Source organism: Bubalus kerabau, chromosome 21 (assembly GCF_029407905.1).
Source record: "Bubalus kerabau isolate K-KA32 ecotype Philippines breed swamp buffalo chromosome 21, PCC_UOA_SB_1v2, whole genome shotgun sequence".
Lineage (NCBI taxonomy): Eukaryota > Metazoa > Chordata > Mammalia > Artiodactyla > Bovidae > Bubalus > Bubalus kerabau.
Genome location: NC_073644.1, coordinates 64,799,587 through 64,825,643, shown reverse-complemented (window position 1 = coordinate 64,825,643; position 26,057 = coordinate 64,799,587). Strand labels below are relative to the sequence as shown.

Below are 26,057 nucleotides of genomic sequence, written 5' to 3'. Positions count from 1 at the left end.
GGGGAGCCTGGTGGGCTACCGTCTATGGGGTCGCACAGAGTCGGACACGACTGAAGTGACTTAGCAGCAGCAGCAGCACACAGATGGTAGCAGAGGTTGGGGCATCTTGGAGTTTATGGAATGAGGGGAACAGGGACCAAGGCACAAACTGAGTGGAATAGCAGCGTTAGGAGAGAGAAGGGAGCCTGAGAAAGAGTGGTGACGTAGCCAAGAGTAACGCCTGGGAGGACAGAGGAGGACGCGTCACGGGTCTGGCTGATGAGGGCTCACCTGGTTACCCGGAACCCGGCGAGTGAGAGCTCGGGCCATCAGGGAGCAGGAAGACGACTGTGGGAGGAACCGGGAAATCAAGATGCATGCAGGGTTCTCCTTGGGACTTGGCTGTGGAGGTGAAGAGATAGGTAAGTTGTTAGTTGCATGGAATCTTAGAATTAGGGAGAGGTGGTGTGTTTTGTTGGTGTTTTGTAGCTGTGAGTCTAAGATAGGATTTACATACATTTTTATGCTAAGGATTTCTCCCTTAAAAAAGGGGAAAGTTAGGTTGGGGAGAACAGTTGCGCTGGTATAATTGAGGGGAGTAACTGTCAGAGGATGAAGTGGGGGTAGGTTCCAGAGCACTGGGGAAAAATTAGTCTTGAAAGACGGAGGCTGGACCATCTTTCCTCTTGAGACAGGTGGTTCTGGAATTTTCCCAGGGTTTTCTCGCACACACGTGTTGCGGTCTCCTAACTTGAAAAGAACAGTCCCAGGAGTCCCCGGCCTTTGTAACTCCACGTCAATGATTGGATCCTGGCTGATCCCAGCGTCCAGTCAGTCTCGTGTTAGACTCCGGAATATAAAAGAGCCCTTATGACAGACTCCTGTCCTCATGAAGCTTATATTCTGGTAGGAGAGGACAGGCCAAAACCAAAACGACCTGCACAGAAAGAAGCTGCTGGGAGCATTTTAAACAGAAGAGTGATGTGTTTGCAAATTGAATTAATTTGGGAATCATCAGCCTAAAGATAATCAGTTTTAATCATTGAGAACAGCTCACCTAGGGAGGTAGTAAGCAGAAGCCCCACCCAAGCCCAGAGGAACCTTAATATCTTTCAGTGTCAAAAAGAAGAATCAGCAAAGGAAACTGAGCAGGATCTGTCAGAGAGGTAGGAGGACAGTGTAACATTCTTTTGTAGAACATTGTCAAGGGATCACGATGAAGACAGAGCTGGCCTTTGGATCTGGCTTCACAGAGAACCTGGATATGAGCAGTTTTATTAGTAAGATAAGGGACAGGAGCCCAGGTCGTTAGCTGAAGGGTATGCAGAAAGAAGGAACTGGAGAGAATAGAGGCTGCTTTGGTGAAGTTTGGGTTCTAAACAGTAGCAGAGAAACAACCAAGCTGAAGGGGGTGTTAGTGTCAGGGCTCTCTGAAGGAGGGTTGTTTGCAGGCACAGGGAAACATCTGGTGGAGAGAAGTTGTCAGAGATGACAGATGGAAGCCCCCGTCCTGGTGGAGGTTCTCCATATGGAAGGAGATGGTCAGTGAGTGAGTGTGCCGGGGTGTGATGGAATAAGCGCAGGGCAGGCGGAGAGCTAAGCATGAGGATGGGGTGCAGCCTTTTAAACAGGGAATCAGCCTTTGAATGGAGCCTCCCTGAGGACGGGCTTCCCTGGTGGCTCAGCTGGTAAAGAATCCACCTGCAGTGCGTGAGACCTGGGTTTGATCCCTGGGTTGGGAAGATGCCCTGGAGAAGGGACAGGCTCCCCGCTCCAGTATTCTGGCCTGGAGAATTCCATGGACTATACAGTCTCAAAGAGTCGGACACGACTGAGAGACTTTCACTTTCTCTGGGAACTGGTATTTGAACTACAATCTGAGGGAAGAGCGTCCTCAGCAGATGGACACGAGTGCACGGGGGCCACAGGGTTTCAGCTGAGACCCAGACAGAGCCAGGCCGGCGCAGATCACGACCCAGCACTGGGGACTGATTGTCTGCAGAGGGAAACCGCCAAAGGGTGCCCCTCCCTGGTGCTGTACGGGCTTCAGCATCACGTGTAGAGCAGGCTGACCGCTAAGAGGAGGCTAGGCAGTAAGTCTGACAAAAGCGTTAGAGGACGGAGCCGGCAGCGATTTTGACTTTGTCTCAAACGCAAAGTGCTAACAGGGATGAGGATGCAGTGAGGCGCTCAGCAGGAACAGCAGAGGCTCGTCCTCAAATCCTCAGCTCTGAGTGAAGGTGAGACCCTTGCTGTCCAATGTGGCCGCTGCCTGTGGCAATTCACATGTCACTTAAATGAAATTTAAAACTCACTTTTCAGTCACATTAGCCAAAAGTTTCAAGAGCTATATTTTCCTGTGCTGGACGATGCAAATACAGAGGTGTACTTCATAAGAAAAAGTTACCATATATGGAACTAGATTATTAAGTACTGACTATACAGGTTTCAGCTGGTGTCATTTTGGTTCCAAAAAGAGGGCTGACTGATGCATCCACCCTTTATATCCTGCTGGGCTGACCAGACTTGCAAATTAAGCGTCGAATTCAACAATCTGAACTTTGAAGCTTGTACTGCTGCTGCTAAGTCGCTTCAGTTGTGTCCCACTCTGTGCGACCTCATAGACAGCAGCCCACCAGGCTCCCCCGTCCCTGGGATTCTCCAGGCAAGAACACTGGAGTGGGGTGCCATTGCCTTCTCTGCTACATGTACTGCTACGTTTGATCAACTCTAAAACACACCATTTATTTTTCTTCCCTCCTGCTGCAGCAGGTGGAAGGCCTGTTCCATTTATCCCGTTTATATTCAGTCCATGAGCAACTGCTTCCAGATATACTATTTACAGCATATGATTCGTTTTTGCATTACATGAATAATGTCTAATTGTATGCTTATTTTTGGTATAGCATGACCGTGATCACTTTTTCTACTGGCTCTTATTTCTGTTAAATACAGTTTTACTACCTAAATTAATCCGGGCGGAATGTTTCGGTCAGCATGCTTGTTCTTTATTTGTATGTGTGTGCGTATTGTAGAATCGTACAGAAAGCTTTCTCAGTGAACAGCTCACTCTGAGGCGCGCACAGGCCCGCGCGCAGGTGTGAGGAGCGGTAGAGCCCGTGCAGCCGTCGCCCTGGTGCCCCCAGTGGCAGCGTCTCGCGCAGAGTGCCAGCCCGGGTGTTGGCCTTGGTACATTCCGCTGTGTTACTCAGATTTCCCCAGTTTTACTTTGTGTGTCTGTCAGAGTTCTGACACACGAGTTCACTCTTGAATGCCCTCCCACAGTCGTGATACAGAAGAGTTCTATCCACGGGGATCTCTCTTGCTGCCCTTTTATAGCCACAGTCCCCTCTCTGTCCTCCCCCTGCATCCCTATCTCCTGACGATGCTTAACTGGTTTTGTCATTTGAGGTTATATGAATGGAGTCGTGCCCTTTCAGGATTGGTTCTTCTCACTTAGCATACTTCTTCCAAGCTGTGTATATCAGTAGTCCATTCCTTTTTGTTACTGAACAGTACTTACTCCCTGCTGTGGGCGTACCAGAGCTTAGCCATGCAACCTTTGAAGGACATCCAGGACGTTCAAGTACAATTTTTTGTGTGAACATAGTCTGTCTTTCTCTGGGATAACCACCCAAGAGTGCAGTTGCTGGTTCATATGATAGTTACCTGTTTAGATTTGTAAAAAATAAAAAAAACCTATTTCCTAGAATAACCGCACCGTTTTACATCCCAGCAGTGTAGAAGCGACTCCCTTCTCTGCGTGCTCATTGCCGTTTGGTGTTGCCGCTTTTTCTTCTAGCCGTTCTGACCCGTGTTCCGCGCTGCCCGTGGCATTCAGGCTGCACCCCCTCGCGGCTCCTGTTCCGATTCCCGTGGCGTTCAGCCTGCATCCCCTCGCGGCTAGTGTTCCGATGCCCGTGGCGTTCAGCCTGCATCCCCCTCGCGGCTCGTGTTCCGATGCCCATGGCGTTCAGCCTGCATCCCCTCGCGGCTGGCGGTGTTGAGCGCCGCTCATGCGCTTACTCGCCGTCTGTGTATCCTCTTTGGTGAGATGTCTATTTATGTCTTTAGCTTGTTTTCTACTTCAGTTGTTTTTAAACTGTTGGTTTCTGAGAGTTCTTTCTATATTCTAAGTACTGGTCCTTTCCCTAATATGTGGTTTGCAAACATCTCCTAGTCTGTAAGTTGTCTTTTCATCCTTTTAATAGGGTATTTTGTAAAGCAAGGGTTTTTGACGAGGCCCAGTTCATCGTTTCTCCCCCCACCTTTGAGGTGTAACTGATACATAGAGTCAGATGTGCAGCCTGGTGCGCTGTCTGTGTACGCTGCGCGAGGATCCCCACGGTGAGTGTAGTTAACGTCCGTCACCACGCACGGTTTCCTTGTGGTGAGAACTCTCTGGTAATAGCCACTCGGATGGGTATGAGGTGACATCTCGTTGTCTTGATCTGCATTTCCCTGACGATTGGCACTCCTGTGCCCCTTTTCATGTACCTGTTGGCCATCTGTATGTCTTCTTTGGAAGAATGTTTGTTCAGATCCTCTGCCCATTTTTTTTATCAAATTGTTTTGATTTTTGCTATTGATTTGTTTTCCTGACACTAACCCCTTGTCAGACATACGTGATTTGTAAGTATTTTCTCCCTTTCAGTTGGTTACCTGTTCGTTCTGTTGATTATTTCCTTTGCTGTTCAGAGCTTTTTTTGTTTGATGTAGTCACACTTATTTATTTTTGCTTTTGTTGCCTTTGTGGTGTCAAATCCAAAATATTGTCACCAAGACCAGTGTCAGGGAGCTTCTCACTTGTGTTTTCTTCTGGGAGTTTTATGGTTTTAGGTCTCATGTTCAGATCTTTAATCCATTTTTGAGTTAATACCTGTATATGGTGTAAGATAATGCTTATTTTCATTCTTTTGCATATGACTATCCAGTTTTCCCAGCACCATTTATTGGAGAGACTATTCTTTCCCTCCCATACATGTTTTGCTCCTTTACGGTAAGTTAATTGGCAGTGTCTGTATTGGTTTGTTCCTGGCCTCTTTCTTCTGGTCCATTGATCTATGCATCTGTTTTTATTTTTCCTTCTCACACGTTGTATTTTGGTGTCGAGTCTGAGAACCCTTTGCCTAGCCCTTGATGGTGAAGGTGGCTTTGTTTTGTCTAAAGATTTTATGGTTTAAGTCCATGATCCATTTTTAGTTAGTTTTTGTACAGAGTACAGAGTTTGGTTTGCGATTTCTCCTCTCTCTTTTTTATTTTGGCTCATGGATGTTCAGTTGCTCTGGAGCTGGTTCTGAGGCCTATCTCTCTGCTCTTACCTGCCTTTCTGTGTCTTTGTCAGAGTTCAGTTAGAGGTGTTTGTATGGATCTAATTCCGGTAGTTGTTGTTTTGTTTTTTGTTTTTTTAATGCTACCCAAAGTTGCCCGTTTCATTATAGAATTTTTTAAGTTTCCAGGTCTTCTTTTATTTGTTAAGACTTCTCTGGTTACTCTTTGCTCATTGAACCTTTTAGTTAATTACAGAGTTAAAAGATTTGGGTACTTTTCACACTCTTGGTTTCATTGCTGTGTTGCCTCTGAAGGGCTTTTCCCCCATTTAAATTTTACTACTGTCATACGCTTTAGACGTAACAGCATTTGATTTTTGAGAATTTCCGTCAATGTTTTTAAGTTGAATTTTCATCTTACTCTGTTATTCCTTACTAGCCCTGAGCTTGACTTTTGTTGGGTGAAAAATTATGTGAGACTTAGTGATTGGTACTAGGTAAAGTCATGTTCAGATAGCGTTTACCTATATAACAAACGTAATTTGCATTTTATAAATAGTTACCATTTATAACGTAATGCAGTTGTGATTTAGAGGAAAAAAACATTTGTTTTAAAGTTGCTTTTATTTTTAAAGAAAGCTTTCAATATGGTTATTGACTTCAGAATTATCCTGTGCTTTGATTTTGATGGTATGGTTTTTGTCTCCCTTCAAACAGAAAGCCATAGATCTTGCTAGCAAAGCAGCCCAGGAAGATAAAGCCGGAAACTACGAGGAAGCCCTTCAACTCTACCAACATGCTGTGCAGTATTTTCTCCACGTGGTTAAATGTAAGGTCATCGTTTGTTTTGTTATTTTAAAAACAATAAAATAGAAAAGATTATTCATTTCTGTTCCAAGAAATAGAAAAGATTATCCTATTTCATTTATAAACATTGAAATACAATCCTAGAAGATTGTAAAACATCACTTTGCAGAGAAGCCCCACCACTTACTGGTGGGTCCTGAGTCCTCAGCCAGCGAGTGTGCGCAGCTGCCGCGCTTACTGCTCTGTGCACCGAAACACTCAGATGCCGTCTAGCCAAGGAAAAGGAGGGTTTTTATTTTACTGGTAATGTACCCAGATCTGTAATCTGGACTTACTCATTTTCTAAACGTCTCTTTGAAAATAATGTTTTAAAAAGAGCTTGGGGGACGTTTCATTTGTGTATGTCCAAATTTGTATTCAGTGTTAACACCACCCCCCGCCCAGTCCCCAGCACTGTTCTAAACAGTGGGATATGCAGTAAGGGAGAAACATAAAGAAAAACCTTTTAAACCAATGCTGAACGCATGTGAAATAAGATGTTAAAAAAGTGTCTTTCTGTCTGTTACTGTTTTAGATAAAAATTTTAGCAGTTGGGTAATTAAGGATTTTCTTCTGAGCTTCCCTCTTTAATTCTGAGGTTTTTCTGTCAAATTAAAGTGAAACTAAGAATGAGTCATAACCTGATAAGATGGATAGGGCTAATCTCATGAACTGCATATATTGCTGAAGTCTCCTTTCAAACAGCCCTCACTGGGGCCTTTATGTAATAAAAGTACTGTATTAGTGGTACACACGGGATCTGGGATTTCTGACGCTTTCTATATTCTGAAATAAAGCTTACGTAGGCATTAGTGGGAATGGTTAATATTGCTTTATTTTTGTTTGTCTCATAATTGGTTTTGTGTGAGATAAGCAGCTTTCAACTATCTGCGAAGAATGTAAGGGAAGAGTATGAGTCCCACAGGATATTACAGGATTTCTGCTTATTCTTTAACAGGAACCTAAAGTATACTAGTGTCTTGCTCGGAACTCTTTCTGACTCGTACTCACTGTTGAACCCTGCCGGAGGAAGGATCAGAAAAGATTGATCATCATTTGATTATGATGAACCAGAGACGATCTTTTCTCTCTCCTCCAAAATAGATTTTCCTTGTTTGAAAAGCGTGTCTTAAGAGTTTAAACCTGTCTGTAAAGAATACTAAAGGAAAAAATCTCTTGCGTTTCCCTTCACTAGATGAAGCACAAGGTGATAAAGCCAAGCAAAGTATCAGGGCAAAGTGTACAGAGTATCTTGACAGAGCGGAGAAGCTGAAGGAGTACCTGAAGAAGAGAGAGAAGAAGCCCCAGAAGCCAGTGAAGGAGGGGCAGCCGGCCCCCGCCGACGAGAAGGGGTATGTGTCTCAGAGCGAATCACAAGAGTGCAGGAGTTTGTGAAGGAAATTTCTTTTGTTGAAACTATACGTTTTAGAAAAGGGTGGCTCCTGGGCCACATCTGACCCACGGCCTGCTTTCTGATGCTGTATGGGGGTACGGCCTCCTCCCTTCAGTTCCCTGTTGTCTGCGGCTCCTTTTGCGTCAGACCTGCAAAGCTGAGTGGTTGTGACAAAGGACTGTGTGGCCCACAAAGCCTGAAATGTCGACGGTCTGATTCTTTACAGAAAAAAGTTTTCGAACCCCTAGTTTGCCAAGCTCAGGAGGTGATAGCCAGCAAATCACCTCCTTGACTGGCTGGTAGCAGAAGAAACGCTCGGCAGGAATGCTCCCCAGTTCTTTCCTTCTGACCATCGTGTAATGAGGTTTCAAATCGTAGGAGTGGAGCGCAGGCTCCTGGGATCATCCCTGTGATGGCCAGGCACAGGGTCCCTCGAAGGCAGTGCTTGGGGGCCTGTGGCTACTCCCATAGGCAACTGTGAGATCTAAGAGTTGACAGGCTCCTTCGGACTACGTGGGAGAGTTGGAAGAAACTTTTAGTAGGCTCAGGATTTTTATATTCTCTGTTCATGACATGGTCAGAGAACCAGGAGCTCCTGTGACATCCTAAGAATATTTTATCTTCTCACGGCTCTAGCATTGGCAGGACAAAAATGAGACCCTCGCTGACCTTGTAGCTTACCGAATTTCAAAATCAGTTGAACCTCACTGGTTTTCTTATGTGAAAATCAGGGCATCTCTCTTAAGTTGAAATGAAACTGCTGGGAAGGATCAGTTGACCTCGGGTCCTCGGGCCCTCAGATCTCACTGAGGCCCCCTTGGCAGCAGAAGCACCCCCTCCCCTGCGGGCTGAGGCCCTCCTGGTCACGCTTGGAGAGCCTGTGGTGTCCCTGCTGAGGTGACGCCCTGCTTCTGTAGTGGACGGCAGGACCAGCTTTAAACTGAGACGGGGTAAAGCAGAGAAGCCATTACTTCCTGGTAGTAGAGGTGCAGAATGCATGGAGAGCGAGCACAGAGGCTCACGGCCCCCGGTCCCCGCTGCGGCATCTCGGGCTGAGAGGCTGGTGTGCTTCCCGGAGGGAGAGCGCACTGCCTCTGGAAGAGCTCGCTGCAAAACCGGTGCTGAAGGCTGTTCTTGTTGTTTGCCTTTCCTTGGAAAAGCAGTAATCCTCTTTGGCTGTCTTGCAGTTAGTGAAAATAGGTACTGATATAGGTCTTCTGTAGAAGCACAGTGTCATAAAGCACCTTTGGGAGACCTGTAGCGCTTTCCCTTCCAGAATCTGAGGGCCAGGGAGACAAGTTTGGACTCCATATGGCTAGGGGCCTAGGAATGGCAGGTTTTCTTTAACCAAATACTGTCTGTTGTACAAGAAAGTGTGATAGAAAGAGGTTAGAGAGTTGGTAGACCCCCAACTCTAAAGTCAAGGTGAGTCAGTTTGGAGTCTCTCCCTCACCCATAAATAACCCCACCATCCTGTGAGAACCACACAGTCCTGTTTTGAGATGAAACCTGCCAAGTTTTTATGTAATGACATTTTTTTAAATATTGTAAAAATGTGTCTTAAAGGCATATTTTTTGCTTTAAAGATTGCAGCATGTTCTACATGCTAATCCTTATAGTTGAATGCACATTATTACTGATTTTTTCCCTATTGTCAACAACATGGGCATGATTATCCTTGCAGTCAAATCCCTGAACTCATTTTAAATTACATCCTCAGAATAAATCCCTAGATAGGAAATGTCTGGATTGAGCTCCTTGTTCTTTGGGGTCAGTTCATTTTCATCAGAAGTTTAATCTGTCTTTTGGAACCCCCAGACTAAGGTTACCGGTCTTTGTACCTTAAATAGTATTCTGGGTTTTTTCCCTCCTAGTTATGGCTTCTTGGTCTAATATATAGTTTGCCTGGTCCTGATTTTTTTAATTGTTGTTGTTTACAACATTCTTGTAATTCATCTTAAATCTTCTGTGGAATGAAGTATGGGTCATGCATTTATGAGTTAATACATGCATAGGTATGTCACGGGAATTTGGAGCTAGTTCCTGACTTCATTCTGGTCTTTTTCTCCATTTTCTGTTCACAATTCCATTTTGATAGGTAATAGGCCGGGTTCCCGCCAATGCATGTTCATCCCTAGGTGGGGAAGATCTCCTGGAGAAGGGGATGGCAACCCACTGCAGTGTCCTTGCCTGGAGAAGCCCATGGACAGAGGGGCCTGGTGGGCTGCAGTCCATGGGGTTGCAAAGAGTCAGACACAACATCACAGCTAAACAACAACAAATGCCTGCTTCCTGTTTTGTTTAGTATGTTCTTCAAAGTAATAAAATGAGCTAAGCTTTTAGTGCCTGTCTTTTTTTGCTACTTTCATTACAGATACTTCTTTTCCTTTATTTTTTGCCATATTTTGATAGCAATGAGTGATCATTTGAATGTATTAAATTCTTTTTATTAGGAATGACAGTGATGGGGAAGGAGAATCTGATGATCCCGAAAAAAAGAAACTGCAGAATCAACTTCAAGGTCGCTTTAGATTTCATTTTTAAATTTACTTATTTTTAAAAACTCATAGTGAATTGTCTGTTTGAGTTGGTTTTTCTTTCCCACCTGTACTTAAATGAGGCCCAAGAACTGGCTTTGGTCCCAGTGATTGCGTGCTGGCTTTGTTTGAAACCGTTTTTGTAAGATTTCCTCTCTAGGTTCTCAGATTGGTTGGTTTTTTTCCTAGGCTGTTGTTTCATGTTACATCTGCCTTAAAAAGTTTACTCCTTCACTTTGCCTTATTTGCCCGTTGTAGAGAGCGTAGCAGCTATACTGCTAACGTTCTGTGCAATCTGACGGCGTTGGCGTCTCCTGTCAGGAGCAGGATGGGTTCAGGCTCACGCTTGGCCGTCCTCACAGTCGCTGCCACGAGGCCACTGGTGCCGTTTGTTTCATGGTCCTGCCTGCTCTTCCTCATGCTGTTTTACCCTGTTTCAGTGCTCCTGTTTACACTGCTCTTTCCCCTTTAATTTTCACACCTTCCACACTGGAAAAGCCCTTTCTCTCTGCTGTAGGGAATGGGATGATGGGGAGGGTCTAGACTGGGGCTCCGTTCACATCTGGCTTCCACTGCAGGCTGTGCTGGGCTGAGGTCTTTCTGATCTGGGGCAAGGAGCCTGACGCCTCAGAGCCTGAGAGCCCCAGCTCTAAAACGCAAGTTAAAAATGCTTTCAGGGCTCTGAAAAGGTTAGCAACAGTGTAAAACTACCTAGTGTTACATCTGACAAATATTAGGGATTCAGTACCTAGTCCCTGGAGAAGGGAATGGCTGCCCGCTCCAGTGTGCCTGCCTGGACAGTCCCATGGACGGAGGAGCCTGGTGGGCTACAGTTCATGGGGTCGCAAAGAGTCGGACTCAACAAAAGCAACTTAGCATGCAGAGGAAATAGTAGCTCTGTGTATCTAAAAAGGCATCTCATTAATTACTGACTTATTTAATTCCTGAGATTTGATTGTTCTTTGATATATTAGCAAATGGTTTTTCAAGTTGAATTTTATGCTCAGTCACTTTATTCATTTAAATCTTGCCAGGCAGAACGTGTTGTATCTGGGAACGATAGCCATCCCCCAGGGCCAGCCTCAGGGACTGGTGGACGTTCCTAGCTTGGACAGACCTTTAACCTTGCTGTTCTAGTCTCTTCATTTTGTTCGTATTTCTGTCTTACTGACCCCACCAGGATGGATAGGGGAATCCTATAAGGATAATACTTTAGAAACCCTACAGTGATCGAGGATGTTTTTATGTGCCAAGAGCGTCAGTGGTGGGTGTAGTCCAAGGGCGGTAACTGCAGGTCCCACTGCCTCGAGCGCACTGGGCCTGCTTCCTCCTCGGTCAGCTTTTCAGGGCCACCCCGTGGGCCATGCCAGGTGGCTTTGTTTTACTGATAAGGCAGAAAGCCTTTTTCTCTCCATTCTTTTGGTTTTGTTCCCCATCTCTCTGGCTCTGCCCCACTGAAGGAAAAATTGGAATTTTTAATATCTTTAATTTTGGAAAAGATACAACCCAGTTTTTAATAAGAAATTTTTTTCAATATTTCCTATCAGTGATGATAAGGCCCAAGGATGTATAAAAATACAGATGCTTAAAACATTTAAATGAGGAAATTTATTTGGAATTTCAAGATGAAATAGAATATGGAGAGAGTCCTAGCTTTTCTTATCTGAGAATCCTTTTTTCCCCATCTTTTAGTTTCATGGTTTGCTGATGGATTTCATTGTAAAATAATCCTTTTTTGAATCTTTTCTCACTTTTCCTGAAATAGTTTTCCAAATCTTTTACTTCTGTTTTAGGTTATGATATTAAGTGTAATATTTAATTATTAAAATTAATGATTTGAGTCTTCTGTAAATTTTGATATTCAGTGACTTTGAGGTTAAATAACATATTAATATCTGGAGTAGGAAATGGCAACCCACTCCAGTATTCTTACCTGGAAAATTCCATGAACAGAGGAGCCTGGTGGGCTACAGTCCGTGAGCTTACAAACATTTCGACATGACTGAACAATTGAGCACGCACATACAGAGCATGTTAGTATGATAAGTAATGCCAAAGGCTGGATGGATTTATTCGGTTGGGAATAATCAAATTGTTTGGCTTTTATTTTCTAATAATCCTTCCCTTTTAATTTTAAAAATCATGAATCCATGTCTAGTAATTAGTATTACTTTCATCTAGATGTTCTTTTATCACTGAACATTCCAAAGTCACCTAGTTTAAACTTTAAGGAGAAAATAAGGAGAAAAGTATTAATTAAATGTGAAGATAAATTATGTCATACTTAGAAAATTCATAGCAAAACCTTTTAGTTGACGAGATAATGCTTATGTATAAATCTACTTTTGTTTAATAGACACAAAATTTTGTCAGATGACAATGTTTTTCTCATGTAGGGTTACTAATCAGAATGGAACATAGGAAAGAAAAAGTGAATTGGGTTTTCCCTTAACTTCAGTTGAGTCACAGTCATGTCTGACTTATTTGGAACTCCATGGACTCCAGCACACCAAGCCTCCCTGTCCATCACCAGTTCCCAGAGCTTGCTCAGACTCATGTCCATCGAGTCAGTGATGCCATCCAACCATCTCATCCTCGGTCGTCCCCTTCTCCTCCTGCCTTCAATCTTTCCCCACATCAGGGTCTTTTCCAGTGAGTCAGTTCTTCAGTGGCCAAAGTATTAGTGCTTCAGCCTCAGCATCAGTCCTTCCAGTGAATATTCAGGACTGATTTCCTTTAGGATGGACTGGTTGGATCTCCTTGCAGTCCAAGAGACTCTCAAGAGTCTTCTCCAATACCACAGTTCAAAAGCATCAGTTCTTTGGCATTCAGCTTTCTTTATAGTCCAACTCTCACATCCATACAGGACTCCTGGAAAAACCATAGCTTTGACCAGATGGACCTTTTTTGGTAAAGTAATGTCTCTGCTTTTTGATATGCTGTCTAGGTTGGTCATAGCTTTTCTTCCAAGGAGCAAACATCTTTTAATTTCATGGATGCAGTCACCATCTGCAGTGATTTTGGAGCCAAAAACATAGTCTCCCACTGTTTCCACTGTCTTCCCATCTGTTTGCCATGAAGTGATGTGACTGGATGCCATGATCTTAGTTTTCTGAATGTTGAGCTTTAAGCCAACTTGTTCACTCTCCTCTTTCTATCAAGAGGCTCTTTAGTTCTTCTTCACTTTCTGCCATAAGGGTGGTGTCATCTGCATATCTGAGGTTATTGATATTTCTCCCAGCAGTCTTGATTCCAGCTTGTGCTTCCTCCAGCCCAGCATTTCTCATGATGTACTCTGCATATAAGTTAAATAAGCAGGGTGACAATATACAGCCTTGACGTACTCCTTTCCTGATTTGTAACCAGTCTGTTGTTCCATGTCCAGTTCTAACTGGACTTAGTTATACTAAGTTTATACTTAGTCTGAACTTTCAGAATGCAAAAAGAGTTCATAGTTTTATTTCATGTTAATGTATAGCTAAAGAGTTCTGTAATTTAGGGAAGTTGCCAAGTATACGCATTCTTTAACAGATGACCTTTGAAAGCAAGAAGAATACCCGTAAAGTAATACCCTGGGTAATGAGTAGACTGTGTAAGTGGTGGTGCCGCACTTACCGCAGTTACGCACCATCTTAGAGCAGGCTCCCTCACGGCTGAGCCGTTTCCCTAGACCAGAAGATTGGGAAGGCTCTTGATAAAAGGTTTGTAGAAAGATCAGCAGTAAGCTACAGTGAAAGAAATGTTTTGTGGACTGTTACTGATTTTTACTTGTTCTTACTGTAACAGTTTGCTATGACTTCTGAATATATTATGTTCAAAAACTAAATCATTTAAATAACTTTGTTAATGCACAGAAAGTGTAAATAGATCTATTTAGAAGTCGAATGGAAACTGGCAGATCTTGGGAAATGTGCAGGTCTGTAAGAGCACACCTCCTCTCTCCATCATCCCCTTCTCACCCTCCTCTTCCCCTCTCTCCGTCTGTCTCTGCCTGTCTGTCTTCAGGTAAAGTGGTTAAATGTGCTTTATTTCTGTGGTTAAGGGGAGCATTAGATCACTGATTCTTTTGGTTAAAAGGAGAAATGGGAGATACTCCAGAACCAGTGGTCAGATACCATGAGTACAACACGTGCTGTTCGGTGCTCTTCCCGGCTCTCTGGTGTTTAGTGCTTCTTTTGACCTTTACACTCACCTGTCTTTAGTAGTCTGGCCAGATGATGCTATTTCTATTTCACAGCAAGGTAGTGGAGATAGAACAGTTGAATGGCTTTATGCTGGATTATCCAGCTACCCACCCCAGGTCCCGACTCCTCCTCACTGCCCCCCAACAACCACTTTCTTGTCACACCCTTCTAGAACTGTCTTTAATACATAAAACTTTTCCAGACAAATTTATAAAGCATTTCTTTAATTTCATTATGTCATGTTGTTATCTAAATTTGATGAAATAGCCCTCTTTGATTGAAAGATGACTTAACTTTCTGTAGGTGCCATTGTTATAGAGCGACCCAATGTGAAGTGGAGCGATGTTGCTGGTCTGGAAGGAGCTAAAGAAGCTCTGAAAGAGGCCGTGATCTTGCCTATCAAATTTCCTCATCTCTTTACAGGTGAGATGGCTTGTAGATAATTTTTTTTATGATTTTTTAAAAAGCACACTGATGCCTGAGGTAAAGTATTGTGAACTCTTGTCTCTGTGCCGTAAATTGTTACTTTAAATCCTCTTATAAGGCAGTGGTGTGCCCTTACACGGATGCTGACTTCATATGCATATACGTGCTGTAACATATATATATGTCTCAGAACAAGCTAAATGTCAAGCAGCAGCGCGTAAGGTGAGTCAGGGGACACGGTGGAGGACAGCGCACTCACTAGAATGTCTGTGCCGTCTTCATTATAGTGCACGTGAAAGAATACCTGCCTGTATTGTAAAGCTCAAAAAGCAAGTTATACAGTTTGTATCCAGTTATTTAACAGTTTCAGATGAAGCGTGTATCGTCTAGTAGCTCATGATCACTGCAGGGAGAAGGTTGCTAACCCACCTTCTGGATCGAGTTGGAGTTACAGCTCTGCCGTAGGTGGTTTCTCCGTGCTGAACCATCCTTCATGTTGTCCCTTTCGTGACCCATAGCCTGTGTTCGTGATACAGCTATACCCACAGTCTTAACAGTGAAACAGAGGTTTTTCCTTTTAAAAACAAGCTGGTTTATATAGAGAGCAAATCTGGGATACGGGCCTCAAACTGAGTGGGTCCAGACAGCAGTGTCCTGTAGAGCAGTGATGAGGAGCAAGAGCCCGCTGTCCACCCAGCTTCAGGCTGCGACCCAGAACCTCGCTTCAGGAATATGAAACTAACAGTGTAGAAGTTGTCATCAGAATCCTATAAAGGTACAAAAATGCAGTTGAACTTACGTTGCTTATCCCAGTGTTTGCCAAACATGACTCCTATATGTCATCTTCATGAATTTTTCCATATACGTGTACTATTATTTTTTTAATCTTCTTCTTTAAATCACTTTTAGAGAAACTTACTAAACTGGAGTATAAATATACAGAGACATGGAGGAACCCATGTGCATTCAGCCTCATAATTATTACAGACAGTAATAATCCCCCAGATAAGAAATCGATGTGAGGAACTTAGAAATCCATCCCTGTGTCTTCCCTCAAGAGAGGGACCTCTCTCTTGACTTCTAACATCACAGCTTGTCTTGCCCACATTTGAACTTTTAAGTCATCTCCTTTGTTTTTACTTAATAACTCTACTATAGAATAATTACTAGGGGGTCTTCCCTGGCGGTCCAGTGGTTAAGATTTCACGCTTCCAGTGCAGGGGTGGCAGCTTTGGTCACTGTTTGGGGAACTGAGATCCCATACGCTGTGCGATGTGGCCACAAAATTTTTTTTAAGTAATAAAAGACGTCTTTGTGTCGCTCTGGGTAAGTAGTGTTTTCATAGAATGCATTGTAAAAATTATTCAAATGGAAAGTTTGTATACCACCTAAAAGCATTTCCTCTGCCAGCACTGGTATGTGGACCACACTTAAGGGGACACTGACTGACAATTGCAGACATTTAACCCCGCGAATAGAATTCAAGTGGAAGCTGCGGCTTCCCTCGCAACGAGCGGCGCTTGGCGTTGGCCCGCCGTCTGCGTGTCACTCTTCACAGACACCTGTGTCGCCCGCAGTGTGCACCTAGTAGCTGTTTGGCTTTTTTAAACGTGTGATATTTTATTGCCAGTTGTAACCCAGCCTGGTTTATGTAAGGCAACATTATAATTTCTCATTAGTAGAACTGAGGTTCAAAGATCTGATTGTGTTCACTTGTTAACTATATTTTGGCAAAACTGGAATTTAAGGTGGAGTCCCCCTATTGTTCTCCAATCATCAGAATGGAAATCTGCCACCTAAAATAATAATATGTGCTCCTGTGAAATCAGGAATTGAGTGTAACGTCACGAGTCATCGAAACTGTTAGTCTCACCCCTGCAAATGTCATGAATATTAAAGGAAATACTTGCAGCTGCCTTCCCCCTGTGGGTCTAGTTTCTCCTACAATATTCTGAATTTGAGCAGCGCACATAGTGGATGATCAGCAACTGCCTTTTAACTGAGTGCTTTTCCGCCTAATAGACTGGAGGGCCTTGGAGGTCAGAGATCCTTGCACCGTAGCTCTGTCTGCCACTGTGGCTTCCATACATAGTGGTCGGATGGTGGGCGTGCGGATGACTGCCTGTTGGGAGGATTATAGTGTACAAACACAGTTTTGACAAAGTGGTCTCTAAAAAGGAAATAAAGTACATTTAAGACATTTTCACCTTAGATTGATTGATTTAAATTGTGTTTCATCCTCCTGCCAGCTTTAGAGTGGAACCTCTTCATGGTATGCTTCACGGTGGATGACGAAGTTAATGGTCTTGAAGTTCTCATGTTGTTTTTTAATACACATTTTAGGCAAGAGAACACCTTGGAGGGGAATCCTGTTATTTGGGCCACCTGGAACAGGAAAATCCTATTTAGCCAAAGCTGTAGCCACAGAAGCAAATAACTCAACATTTTTCTCAATATCTTCCTCTGACCTTGTTTCTAAGTGGCTAGGTGAAAGTGAAAAGTAAGTAGTAAATTGATTTTTTTTTTTTTAAGTTTTTCTTTGCTTGGTAGTCATTCTATCAGTCTATAAAGTAGTAGGTTTCTTACATCATTAATAGGCATTCCAAAAAGTGCTGTAATACAGGTGGTATTAATTTCTCTGTCAAACTGTTCCCTAGTTCAAAATTCATTTCAGAGGGAGAAGAGAGCATACATGGCACACGTATGGTTTAGCACATGTGACACACGTGTGGAGAAGGAAATGACAGCCCCTCCGGCACTCTTGCCTGAAAAATCCCAGGGACAGAGGAGCCTGATGGGCTACATACAGTCCATGGGGTCGCAAAGAGTTGGGCACAGCTGAACACTCTTAGAGTTCCTATTGATACATTGTTTTATTTTAATGTTTTCATTGTCATGTGTTATTGGCTAATTTTTAGAAATTGACACTTTTAATTTATTTTTAGGCTAGTTAAGAACTTATTCCAGCTTGCCAGAGAGAATAAACCTTCGATTATCTTCATTGATGAAATCGATTCTCTGTGTGGTTCAAGAAGTGAAAATGAAAGTGAAGCTGCAAGAAGAATTAAGACAGAATTCCTAGTTCAGATGCAAGGTAGTGCTCAACTGATTTAATTTCTGCCCAGTTGTAATCATCTCGGTATAAGTAGCAAAGGGACTTATTTATATATTCACTTATAGCAGAAACAATATCAATAGAAGGAAAAAGTAGACTTCAAATTTAAATCTTTGGAGAAATATTTTGAAAAGAATATTAATAGTATTTTCCCACAGTTGAGGAGATTCTACTGTTGGGAATATTTATATCATATTCTAGTAGTATGAAATATGATTAAATACAGTGTTTTCAGAGAGAGACTCTCAAGGGGAAGCATTTTTAACAAAGAAATACCACATTCATAAGAGAAGATACAGATGAGGTTTAAAGAACACTGAAATGACAAATTACCTGAAACTGTATCTATTTTGCTGTAGGGGTTGGCGTGGACAATGACGGAATTTTGGTTCTGGGAGCTACAAATATACCCTGGGTTCTGGATTCTGCCATTAGGCGAAGGTATGACAATACAGGGAACACTGTATTTCTAATTACAGTGTAGTAAGTGAGTATCAATTCCCATTCTGCCTAGAGAGAGGGCATTCTGACAACTCTAGAATGTTTTTCAGTGTGCGTAAGCCCTGCTGACCCCTGACTTGGCCCGGGGAGGCAGGCATTTGTTGTTAATGTGTTCTGGGTATTTTTCCTTTATTACCCTAAATATATGTTTAATTATGGTGGATATGGGCCCATTTAATGTGTTCAGCTTAGCTCTGTATAAAAGAGAATATCTAAATATCTTGCTTAGTTCTTGGAAAAGTAATTTTTAATAGAAATTAAATATTATCATATGATAATCGTGATGTAATTTTTCTTTGATTTTAAGGTTTGAGAAACGAATTTACATTCCTTTGCCTGAGGCCCATGCCCGAGCGGCGATGTTTAAGCTGCATTTGGGCACCACTCAGAACAGCCTGACAGAAGCAGACTTCCGGGACCTTGGAAAGAAGACTGAGGGCTATTCAGGGGCAGACATAAGTATCATTGTACGAGACGCACTCATGCAGCCAGTTAGGAAAGTGCAGTCAGCTACCCATTTTAAAAAGGTAAGGAACGTTTATCTGTCTTTTCATATATTTTTAAAATCAAGTTTTGAGACCACTGTTGACTTGTCTTTGAAGAATTTTAGGAAGATTTCAGTTTTGTGTAATAAATAAGTGGATTTACATAATAGACGTGTCCATTCCACTGAAATAAATTCTCCCAACGTGTTTTAAAACCACTTTGTATGAGTGCTTTGGAAGCATGTTACCCGTACATTTATACCTCCTTATCAAAGTAAAAACAATGATAGCTGGCTGTCGTTTAATAAACTCACATGCTTGGTACTGGGGTCTCAGCCACCCTCCTCTCGTGCTCCTCCCGTGCGCCACTTGGTCTCACGAGTGACGTAAGCATATATGGTTTGAGAGGGAATTTTGTGCAGTCTTGCCGCGGCTGCTGCTAAGTCGCTTCAGTCGTGTCCAACTCTGTGCGACCCCTTAGACAGCAGCCCACCAGGCTCCCCCGTCCCTGGGATTCTCCAGGCAAGAACACTGGAGTGGGTTGCCATTTCCTTCTCCAGTGCATGAAAGTGAAAAGTGAAAGTGAAGTCGCTCCGTCGTGTCCGACTCTCGACAACCCTATGGACAGAAGCCCACCAGGCTCCACCATCCACAGGATTCTCTAGGCAAGAGTACTAGAGTGGGTTGCTATTTCCTTCTCCGTGCAGTCTTGGGAGACAATTTAAGTAACTGTAGACTAGGTAATTTGGACCTACACTCTTGCTGAGAATAGCAGTCGCCGATATGTTCATGAACGTAGATGTGAAAATCCCAAAACACTGTCAGCAAACCTAATCCATCAGTATATAACAAACTAATATGTCACGGCTCTGATAAACATATGCGTGTGTATTGTATACCGTGTGTTACCATGGTAAATAATTTCTTTTAAAAAATGAGGAGCTTGAATTAAAACCTGAATTTGAAGCCTGACTCCACAATTTACTTATTTTATCTACTTGACCAAATTGTGCTGTTACCTTTTAAGTCTCTCTTTTTTTTTTTTATCATCTCTTAAGTAAGGATGGTAACACTGCTCTGAAATGCTTTTATGAGAATGAAAAGAGGAAGATTGATAACACAGCAGTCATGGTACCTGAACAGTCCAGTAAATGTTACTCACCTCTTCCTCCGTCATTTCAGTACCGAGAGAAGCACAGTTAGCTCGGGACCAAGGTTTATGCCACAGCCGTTGGGTTTCTCCTTAATATTCTCTTTGCCGTTTAGAAGGAGCCCAGTCCTCCCCTGCTAAGAACTTCCAGCCAGTTTTCTGTGTTACTGTTGGGGGCAGCTTATACAACCCCAGAGCCAGGCCCTCGTTAGGAGGATAAAGGTGGAGCAGCCAGATCTCTCAACATCAGGCGTTCTGTATCCCCAGTCCAATAGATCTCTATGGCTCTGTCTTCTCTTCCGCATTTCGATTAGTAAGAACAAGTTTGCCTGTGATTTTATTTATTAAATGTATCAGCGCTAATCTGGGCCCAGAGGTAAGTCAGAAAGTACAGTGGTCGAAAAACAAAAATCTCTGCCACTGAAATTTTTGTGAGAGGAGACAAACAAGAAAATACGTAACAAGTAAAGTGAAAATGTTTATTTCTCTGCCCCTACCCTAATCCTAAGACAGTATTTGAGACCGATCATTTAAAACAAGCGTGAAGGACGAAGCAGCCCCCGACTTGATGCGTGTGTGGCGGGGCTGAAAGCTGTATGTCACTATCACAGAGCTTCTTTTTCTGGATATTATGAAAATTCTTTACTTTAAATCAGTTACGAGTTACAAGTTCAGCTAGCACTTAAATTACACTCAGCATTTAATTTTGTACTTATATTTGAAGGAGTTTTTGTTGGAGAGACAGTAATTTCATAATAATAAACCTCCCAAAGATCACAAATTTCTTACTATGGAAAATAGAGTAACTTAAAGGAATTTTTAAGTCGGTCTGTTGTTTATTAATTTTTTTTGGGGGGGGGGGCGGTGCTTGGCTGCTCTTTTTTTTTTTTCCTGGTTTTAATTATTTATTTTTTTTTTAAATTTTATTTTATTTTTAAACTTTACATAATTGTAATAGTTTTGCCAGATATCAAAATGAATCCGCCACAGGTATACATGTGTTCCCCATCCTGAACCCTCCTCCCTCGTCCCTCCCCATTCCATCCCTCTGGGTCGTCCCAGTGCACCAGCCCCAAGCATCCAGTATCGTGCATCGAACCTGGACTGGCAACTCGTTTCATACATGATATTTTACATGTTTCAATGCCATTCTCCCAAATCTTCCCACCCTCTCCCTCTCCCACAGAGTCCATAAGACTGTTCTATACATCAGTGTCTCTTTTGCTGTCTCGTACACAGGGTTATTGTTACCATCTTTCTAAATTCCATATATATGCGTTAGTATACTGTATTGGTGTTTTTCTTTCTGGCTTACTTCACTCTGTATAATAGGCTCCAGTTTCATCCACCTCATTAGAACTGATTCAAATGTATTCTTTTTAATGGCTGAGTAATACTCCATTGTGTATATGTACCACAGCTTTCTTAGCCATTCATCTGCTGATGGACATCTAGGTTGCTTCCATGTCCTGGCTATTATAAACAGTGCTGTGATGAATATTGGGGTACACGTGTCTCTTTCCCTTCTGGTTTCCTCAGTGTGTATGCCCAGCAGTGGGATTGCTGGATCATAAGGCAGTTCTATTTCCAGTTTTTTAAGGAATCTCCACACTGTTCTCCATAGTGGCTGTACTAGTTTGCATTCCCACCAACAGTGTAAGAGGGTTCCCTTTTCTCCACACCCTCTCCAGCATTTATTACTTGTAGACTTTTGGATCGCAGCCATTCTGACTGGTGTGAAATGGTACCTCATAGTGGTTTTGATTTGCAGTTCTCTGATAATGAGTGATGTTGAGCATCTTTTCATGTGTTTGTTAGCCATCTGTATGTCTTCTTTGGAGAAATGTCTGTTTAGTTCTTTGGCCCATTTTTTGATTGGGTCATTTATTTTTCTGGAGTTGAGCTGTAGGAGTTGCTTGTATATTGTTTATTAATTTTTATTGCTACATTGGGGTATAGTTGCTTAACAATGTTGTGTTAGTTTCAGATGTACAGCAAAGTAATTCAGTTATATGTACACACAGATCCATTCTTTTTCCAGTGCTTTTCCCATTTCGGTTATTACAGAATACTGAACAGAGTTCCCTGTGTTATACGATATGTCCGTGTTGGTTATCTGTTTTAAATATAGCAGCGTGTTATGCAGGTCTGTTCTTGGTGTCTGGGATTATTACCATTTAATAGCCATTAGAAAAGAAAAAAGGTATTTTTAGGCACAGGGAATTTTTTTTTTAACTTATTTTCTCCCTATGATCATGTAAGTAATCTACTGTAGGAAATTTCAAATATAGAAAATCATCAAGAAAAACATTAAAATCAAACACAGTCTACCCCATCACCCGGAGATAATTGCACTTTTTGTTGTATATTCTGTTTATTTTCAGAACTAAGCATTTTAATAAAACATGATAATAGTACATGTTCAGATTTCCTGATAATGGTTTAAATCTTAATATTTATTCAATTTGTTCAAGTAAAGATCTCAAATGACTGTTTATTGCAGGTTCGTGGACCTTCACGAGCTGATCCTAACAACATAGTAGATGACTTGCTCACGCCCTGCTCTCCAGGCGACCCTGGTGCCATTGAGATGACGTGGATGGATGTCCCTGGGGATAAACTTTTGGAGCCAGTTGTTTGCATGGTTTGACGTTTTGTTTGCTTTAAAAAAAAAATTATTTAGCATTATATTTTATAATTTTGTCATATAAAATTTTCAGTTTTATAAAATTTAGTTTAAAACTGCTAGTATGGTCAGCCATGTTTAATAGTAATACTTCAAAGGTTATAGAGATTAATAGAATCTAAAGTATCAAATAATTATCTTTAAACTTTTTTTGAGCTTCAAGGAAAATTTAATTATAAGTGAATAAGCTGTTTTTTAAAACATACAGGTTTCTGACGTAGATCTTACAGTAATATTGTGAAAATATTTTTCCTTGAACCTCTGATTTAGTAAAACATGCAGAAACACTATTGTGTGAATCAGAGTATTCATAGCAGTGTTTTTCTGTCTTACGTCTCAAGGCGTCACAGAAAGTTTAAATAATGCAGTACTTTTTTAAAAGCTCTGAAAACAAAATTTTTATTATAAGAAGTTACATTTCTGCAGTTTATATTGAAGGAATTAAAATATTCATAAAGAATTGCATTTCTGTAGTTTCTATTGAGGAAATGAAATAATCTGTAAGACTGCAGGGGGCACAGGTTTGATCCCTAGTGAGGAAACTAAAATCCCACACAGCAGCCGCCGAAAAAGAAAGGAAAGATGCGCATTTATTATGAGCGTTCAGTGTTTTCCCCCAAACTTTAAACTTTTTGTTTCGTGTTGAGTTGTAGCCAATATGAACATTGAGTTTTAAAATCTTCTCTTAAAGATTTTTCAGATCTATATGTCAAAATTAACTAACTTTCACATGATATGTAGATCTAGATTTATAGACATATGTACATAAGCTTGTGTGTATATGTATATAATAATATATATGTAAGCATCTAGAAATATTTATGTGTTAATTCACCACTGCTTATCTGAGAAATTATTTAGAAATCCTTTACTTTTTAAAGCTTTCATTCTTTTGATCATTTTTCCATACTATTTTACAGGAGACATGGTCTAAAAGTTAATTTTTTAATAAATTTTTTATATTGATATTCTTACCATTTTGATTATGATTTTAGCTGATAGTTTAACTTTTTGATAAATTGGTTTTGATTAAATGGTATTATTCTGTTTCACATATGTGAATGAATATATCCCTTCTGAGTTGCATTTTGACAGCTGCTTTCTTAAAAAGTAAACATACAGCCAGAAAAAGGATCGGGGTTTAATTCTGGAGGCCTTGGTCCTCAGGTGAAGAGGACTGTACTTTCTTGGGTGCCAAGGAGCCTTTGAAGGTTATGATCAGGACCGGGCAAGCAACTGAAAGTTTATAAGCAAAGGAATAGCATAGTCGAAGTTGCTCTTTGCAAAGAAAGAAAACAGGAGAGTTTATCATCAGTAGTCCGTGACACACTGCAGATGTTCAGATTTAACCTTAGGCGAAAGTTAGTAATAATAATGCTGCTGATGAAATGTTTTTTATTCAGTTAAATCAATGACTAATCCTCCCCCGTTCTTTTTCCTGACAGTCGGACATGTTACGGTCACTATCTAGCACAAAGCCCACGGTCAATGAACACGACTTGTTAAAACTAAAGAAGTTTACAGAAGATTTTGGCCAAGAAGGCTAGACCAAAGACGGCAAGGATGACGCTGACCATGCGTGTTCTCTCGCGTGGGCAGTTTTGCTTTTCCTGTATGGCAGTCAGATTCTTTCCTGTAAAAGTCTTACCACAGGGAAACAGAGATCTCACCTCAGCGTTCCTTTAAGTTTTGTATGTACTTTTGCTCCATTACCAATTAAATCCTCCTGTTAACAAAAATTATAAAATAATGGGCCATAAGAAAATGAGTGATAAACAAAAACAGGAAAAAAAAAGAAAATGAGTGACATATAAATAGCAGAAAAATAGAAATTACCCAGTGAAAAGAAAATTAAAATTGATTGACATACAAATATTTTAAATTGCTAGGAATAGTGGTCTTTGCAAAGAGCATTCTTTTTTTTCCAGCTAAAACGAAATGGGGTTTATTTCATATTTTGGAAAAAAAAAACTTAAGCATCATTCTCATCAAAGTAAAATACATTTGCTTTACTAAAAACAATTTAAATGCTTTACTCTCAGGGATGGGCAGTAAGACAGCAGAGAGCACTGTGGTCAGGTTTAGAAGGCCCTGGACTGTGTTGTAGCCAAGGGGCTTGCTGACTTTTAATAGGATGGCTTGTTTCTCCATGTAGATTTAAATAGTTTCTATAAAAGCTGCAAGCTTTTTTATATTTAACTAAGTAATACCTTTCACTGTGCAATCTTTAGAGAAAGACTCTCTAAGTTAGGCGTTGTCTTTGTTTTGAAGAAGAAAATTAGTGTCTTTTTGTAGTGTCTTTTAGTCTTTCAGTGTCTTTTTGAGTAAGATTGACCAAAACAGGTGGTGAATAAATATGTACTTTTTAAATAATTCTGTCATGAAATACTGTATGGGAACCTTTACTTAAAGGAACACACGGCCTCCCTTTGGATTATGGAAAGTTTCTTGTATGTGATATCGGGGTATGCGTGTGTGTATATATATATACATATAAATTTTTTAAATATTAGATAGCTAGAGTCTTGTCTTTGACCTTTTAAGTTCAGGGAACAGCTTGTCCTGACCACACATGTTATCAGTGTAATGGTTCATGACGCTTTAGAAATGAGCTGATAGTCTCCTTAAATAATAAAATGCAGACATGATTTTATGTTATTTTAATACCCTAATCTGAGGGGTGTGTCACACTTCAGCACCAACACTAAGCTGTGCCTTGTACATTTGCATTGGCCTCTCCATGCAAAGTATTATTAAGTCAGCTAGAATGAGGTAGATTTCCTTAATTTACTATAAAGTTCTGCCTTGCAAATGCTATAGAATAACTTGCATTTTAAATTCTATTTGCACATTTTACATATTATGCTATATGGTTGCCTTGGGGTTTTCTGTACAGATTGTTTTTGTTGATATTAAATGGAAATCATAGGCCCAAAATACTCTGTTCTTCCGTGAAGTAAATTGCTGTAACCACTGATGGCTGTATCCTGTGCACGCGTCTTTCTTTCGGGACCTTCTGTATGGGAGAAAATACATCTAAACGGTTAGGCACAAGAGGCCATTAAAAATTATCAATTAAAGATGTATCCATGAAAATTCTACTTTAGCTGCCTCAGAATCATACAGTATTGCTATTAAAATCTTGTCATTAAGAGAATTAATATAACTATATTATTATAAACTATATAATAATTGAATCCAGAATTCTTTGTGAATCCAAAATTAGTTTTGAGGAAGTATTTTACTTCAATTCACCAAATAGTGTGTAAGTACAGCATTAATGACAAGTGAATATTTTATCACTTAATTCTTTTGTGTGCTCGGAAAACCATGCCTCAGTATCTGTGTCACTTTTAGCCATTTTCCACATTTCTGGTTTTAAAACTGTTTCTAGAATCTACTTATTTTAAACTTATTCTAGAATGGTGGAGCATAGACCATCTCCATGTGCTCTTTATGGGCAGATAACTACTCAAGAGGAAGCT

The 26,057-nt window shown here is 41.2% G+C and overlaps 1 protein-coding gene across 1 annotated transcript in view; it reads left to right on the top strand.

Moving 5' to 3' along the window:
* VPS4B (vacuolar protein sorting 4 homolog B) overlaps positions 1 to 25,549 on the top strand; it is a 30,255-nt gene extending 4,706 nt beyond the window's left edge. Inside the window, exons 2-11 of the mRNA XM_055559025.1 lie at positions 5,967 to 6,078; positions 7,291 to 7,447; positions 9,942 to 10,009; positions 14,513 to 14,632; positions 16,979 to 17,135; positions 17,581 to 17,729; positions 18,110 to 18,191; positions 18,559 to 18,778; positions 22,390 to 22,530; positions 24,018 to 25,549. Coding sequence (XP_055415000.1) covers positions 5,967 to 6,078; positions 7,291 to 7,447; positions 9,942 to 10,009; positions 14,513 to 14,632; positions 16,979 to 17,135; positions 17,581 to 17,729; positions 18,110 to 18,191; positions 18,559 to 18,778; positions 22,390 to 22,530; positions 24,018 to 24,119 — 1,308 coding nt within the window. The 3' untranslated portion in view covers positions 24,120 to 25,549. The remainder of the gene's footprint in view (positions 1 to 5,966; positions 6,079 to 7,290; positions 7,448 to 9,941; positions 10,010 to 14,512; positions 14,633 to 16,978; positions 17,136 to 17,580; positions 17,730 to 18,109; positions 18,192 to 18,558; positions 18,779 to 22,389; positions 22,531 to 24,017) is intronic.
* Positions 25,550 to 26,057: the final 508 nt, after the last annotated feature.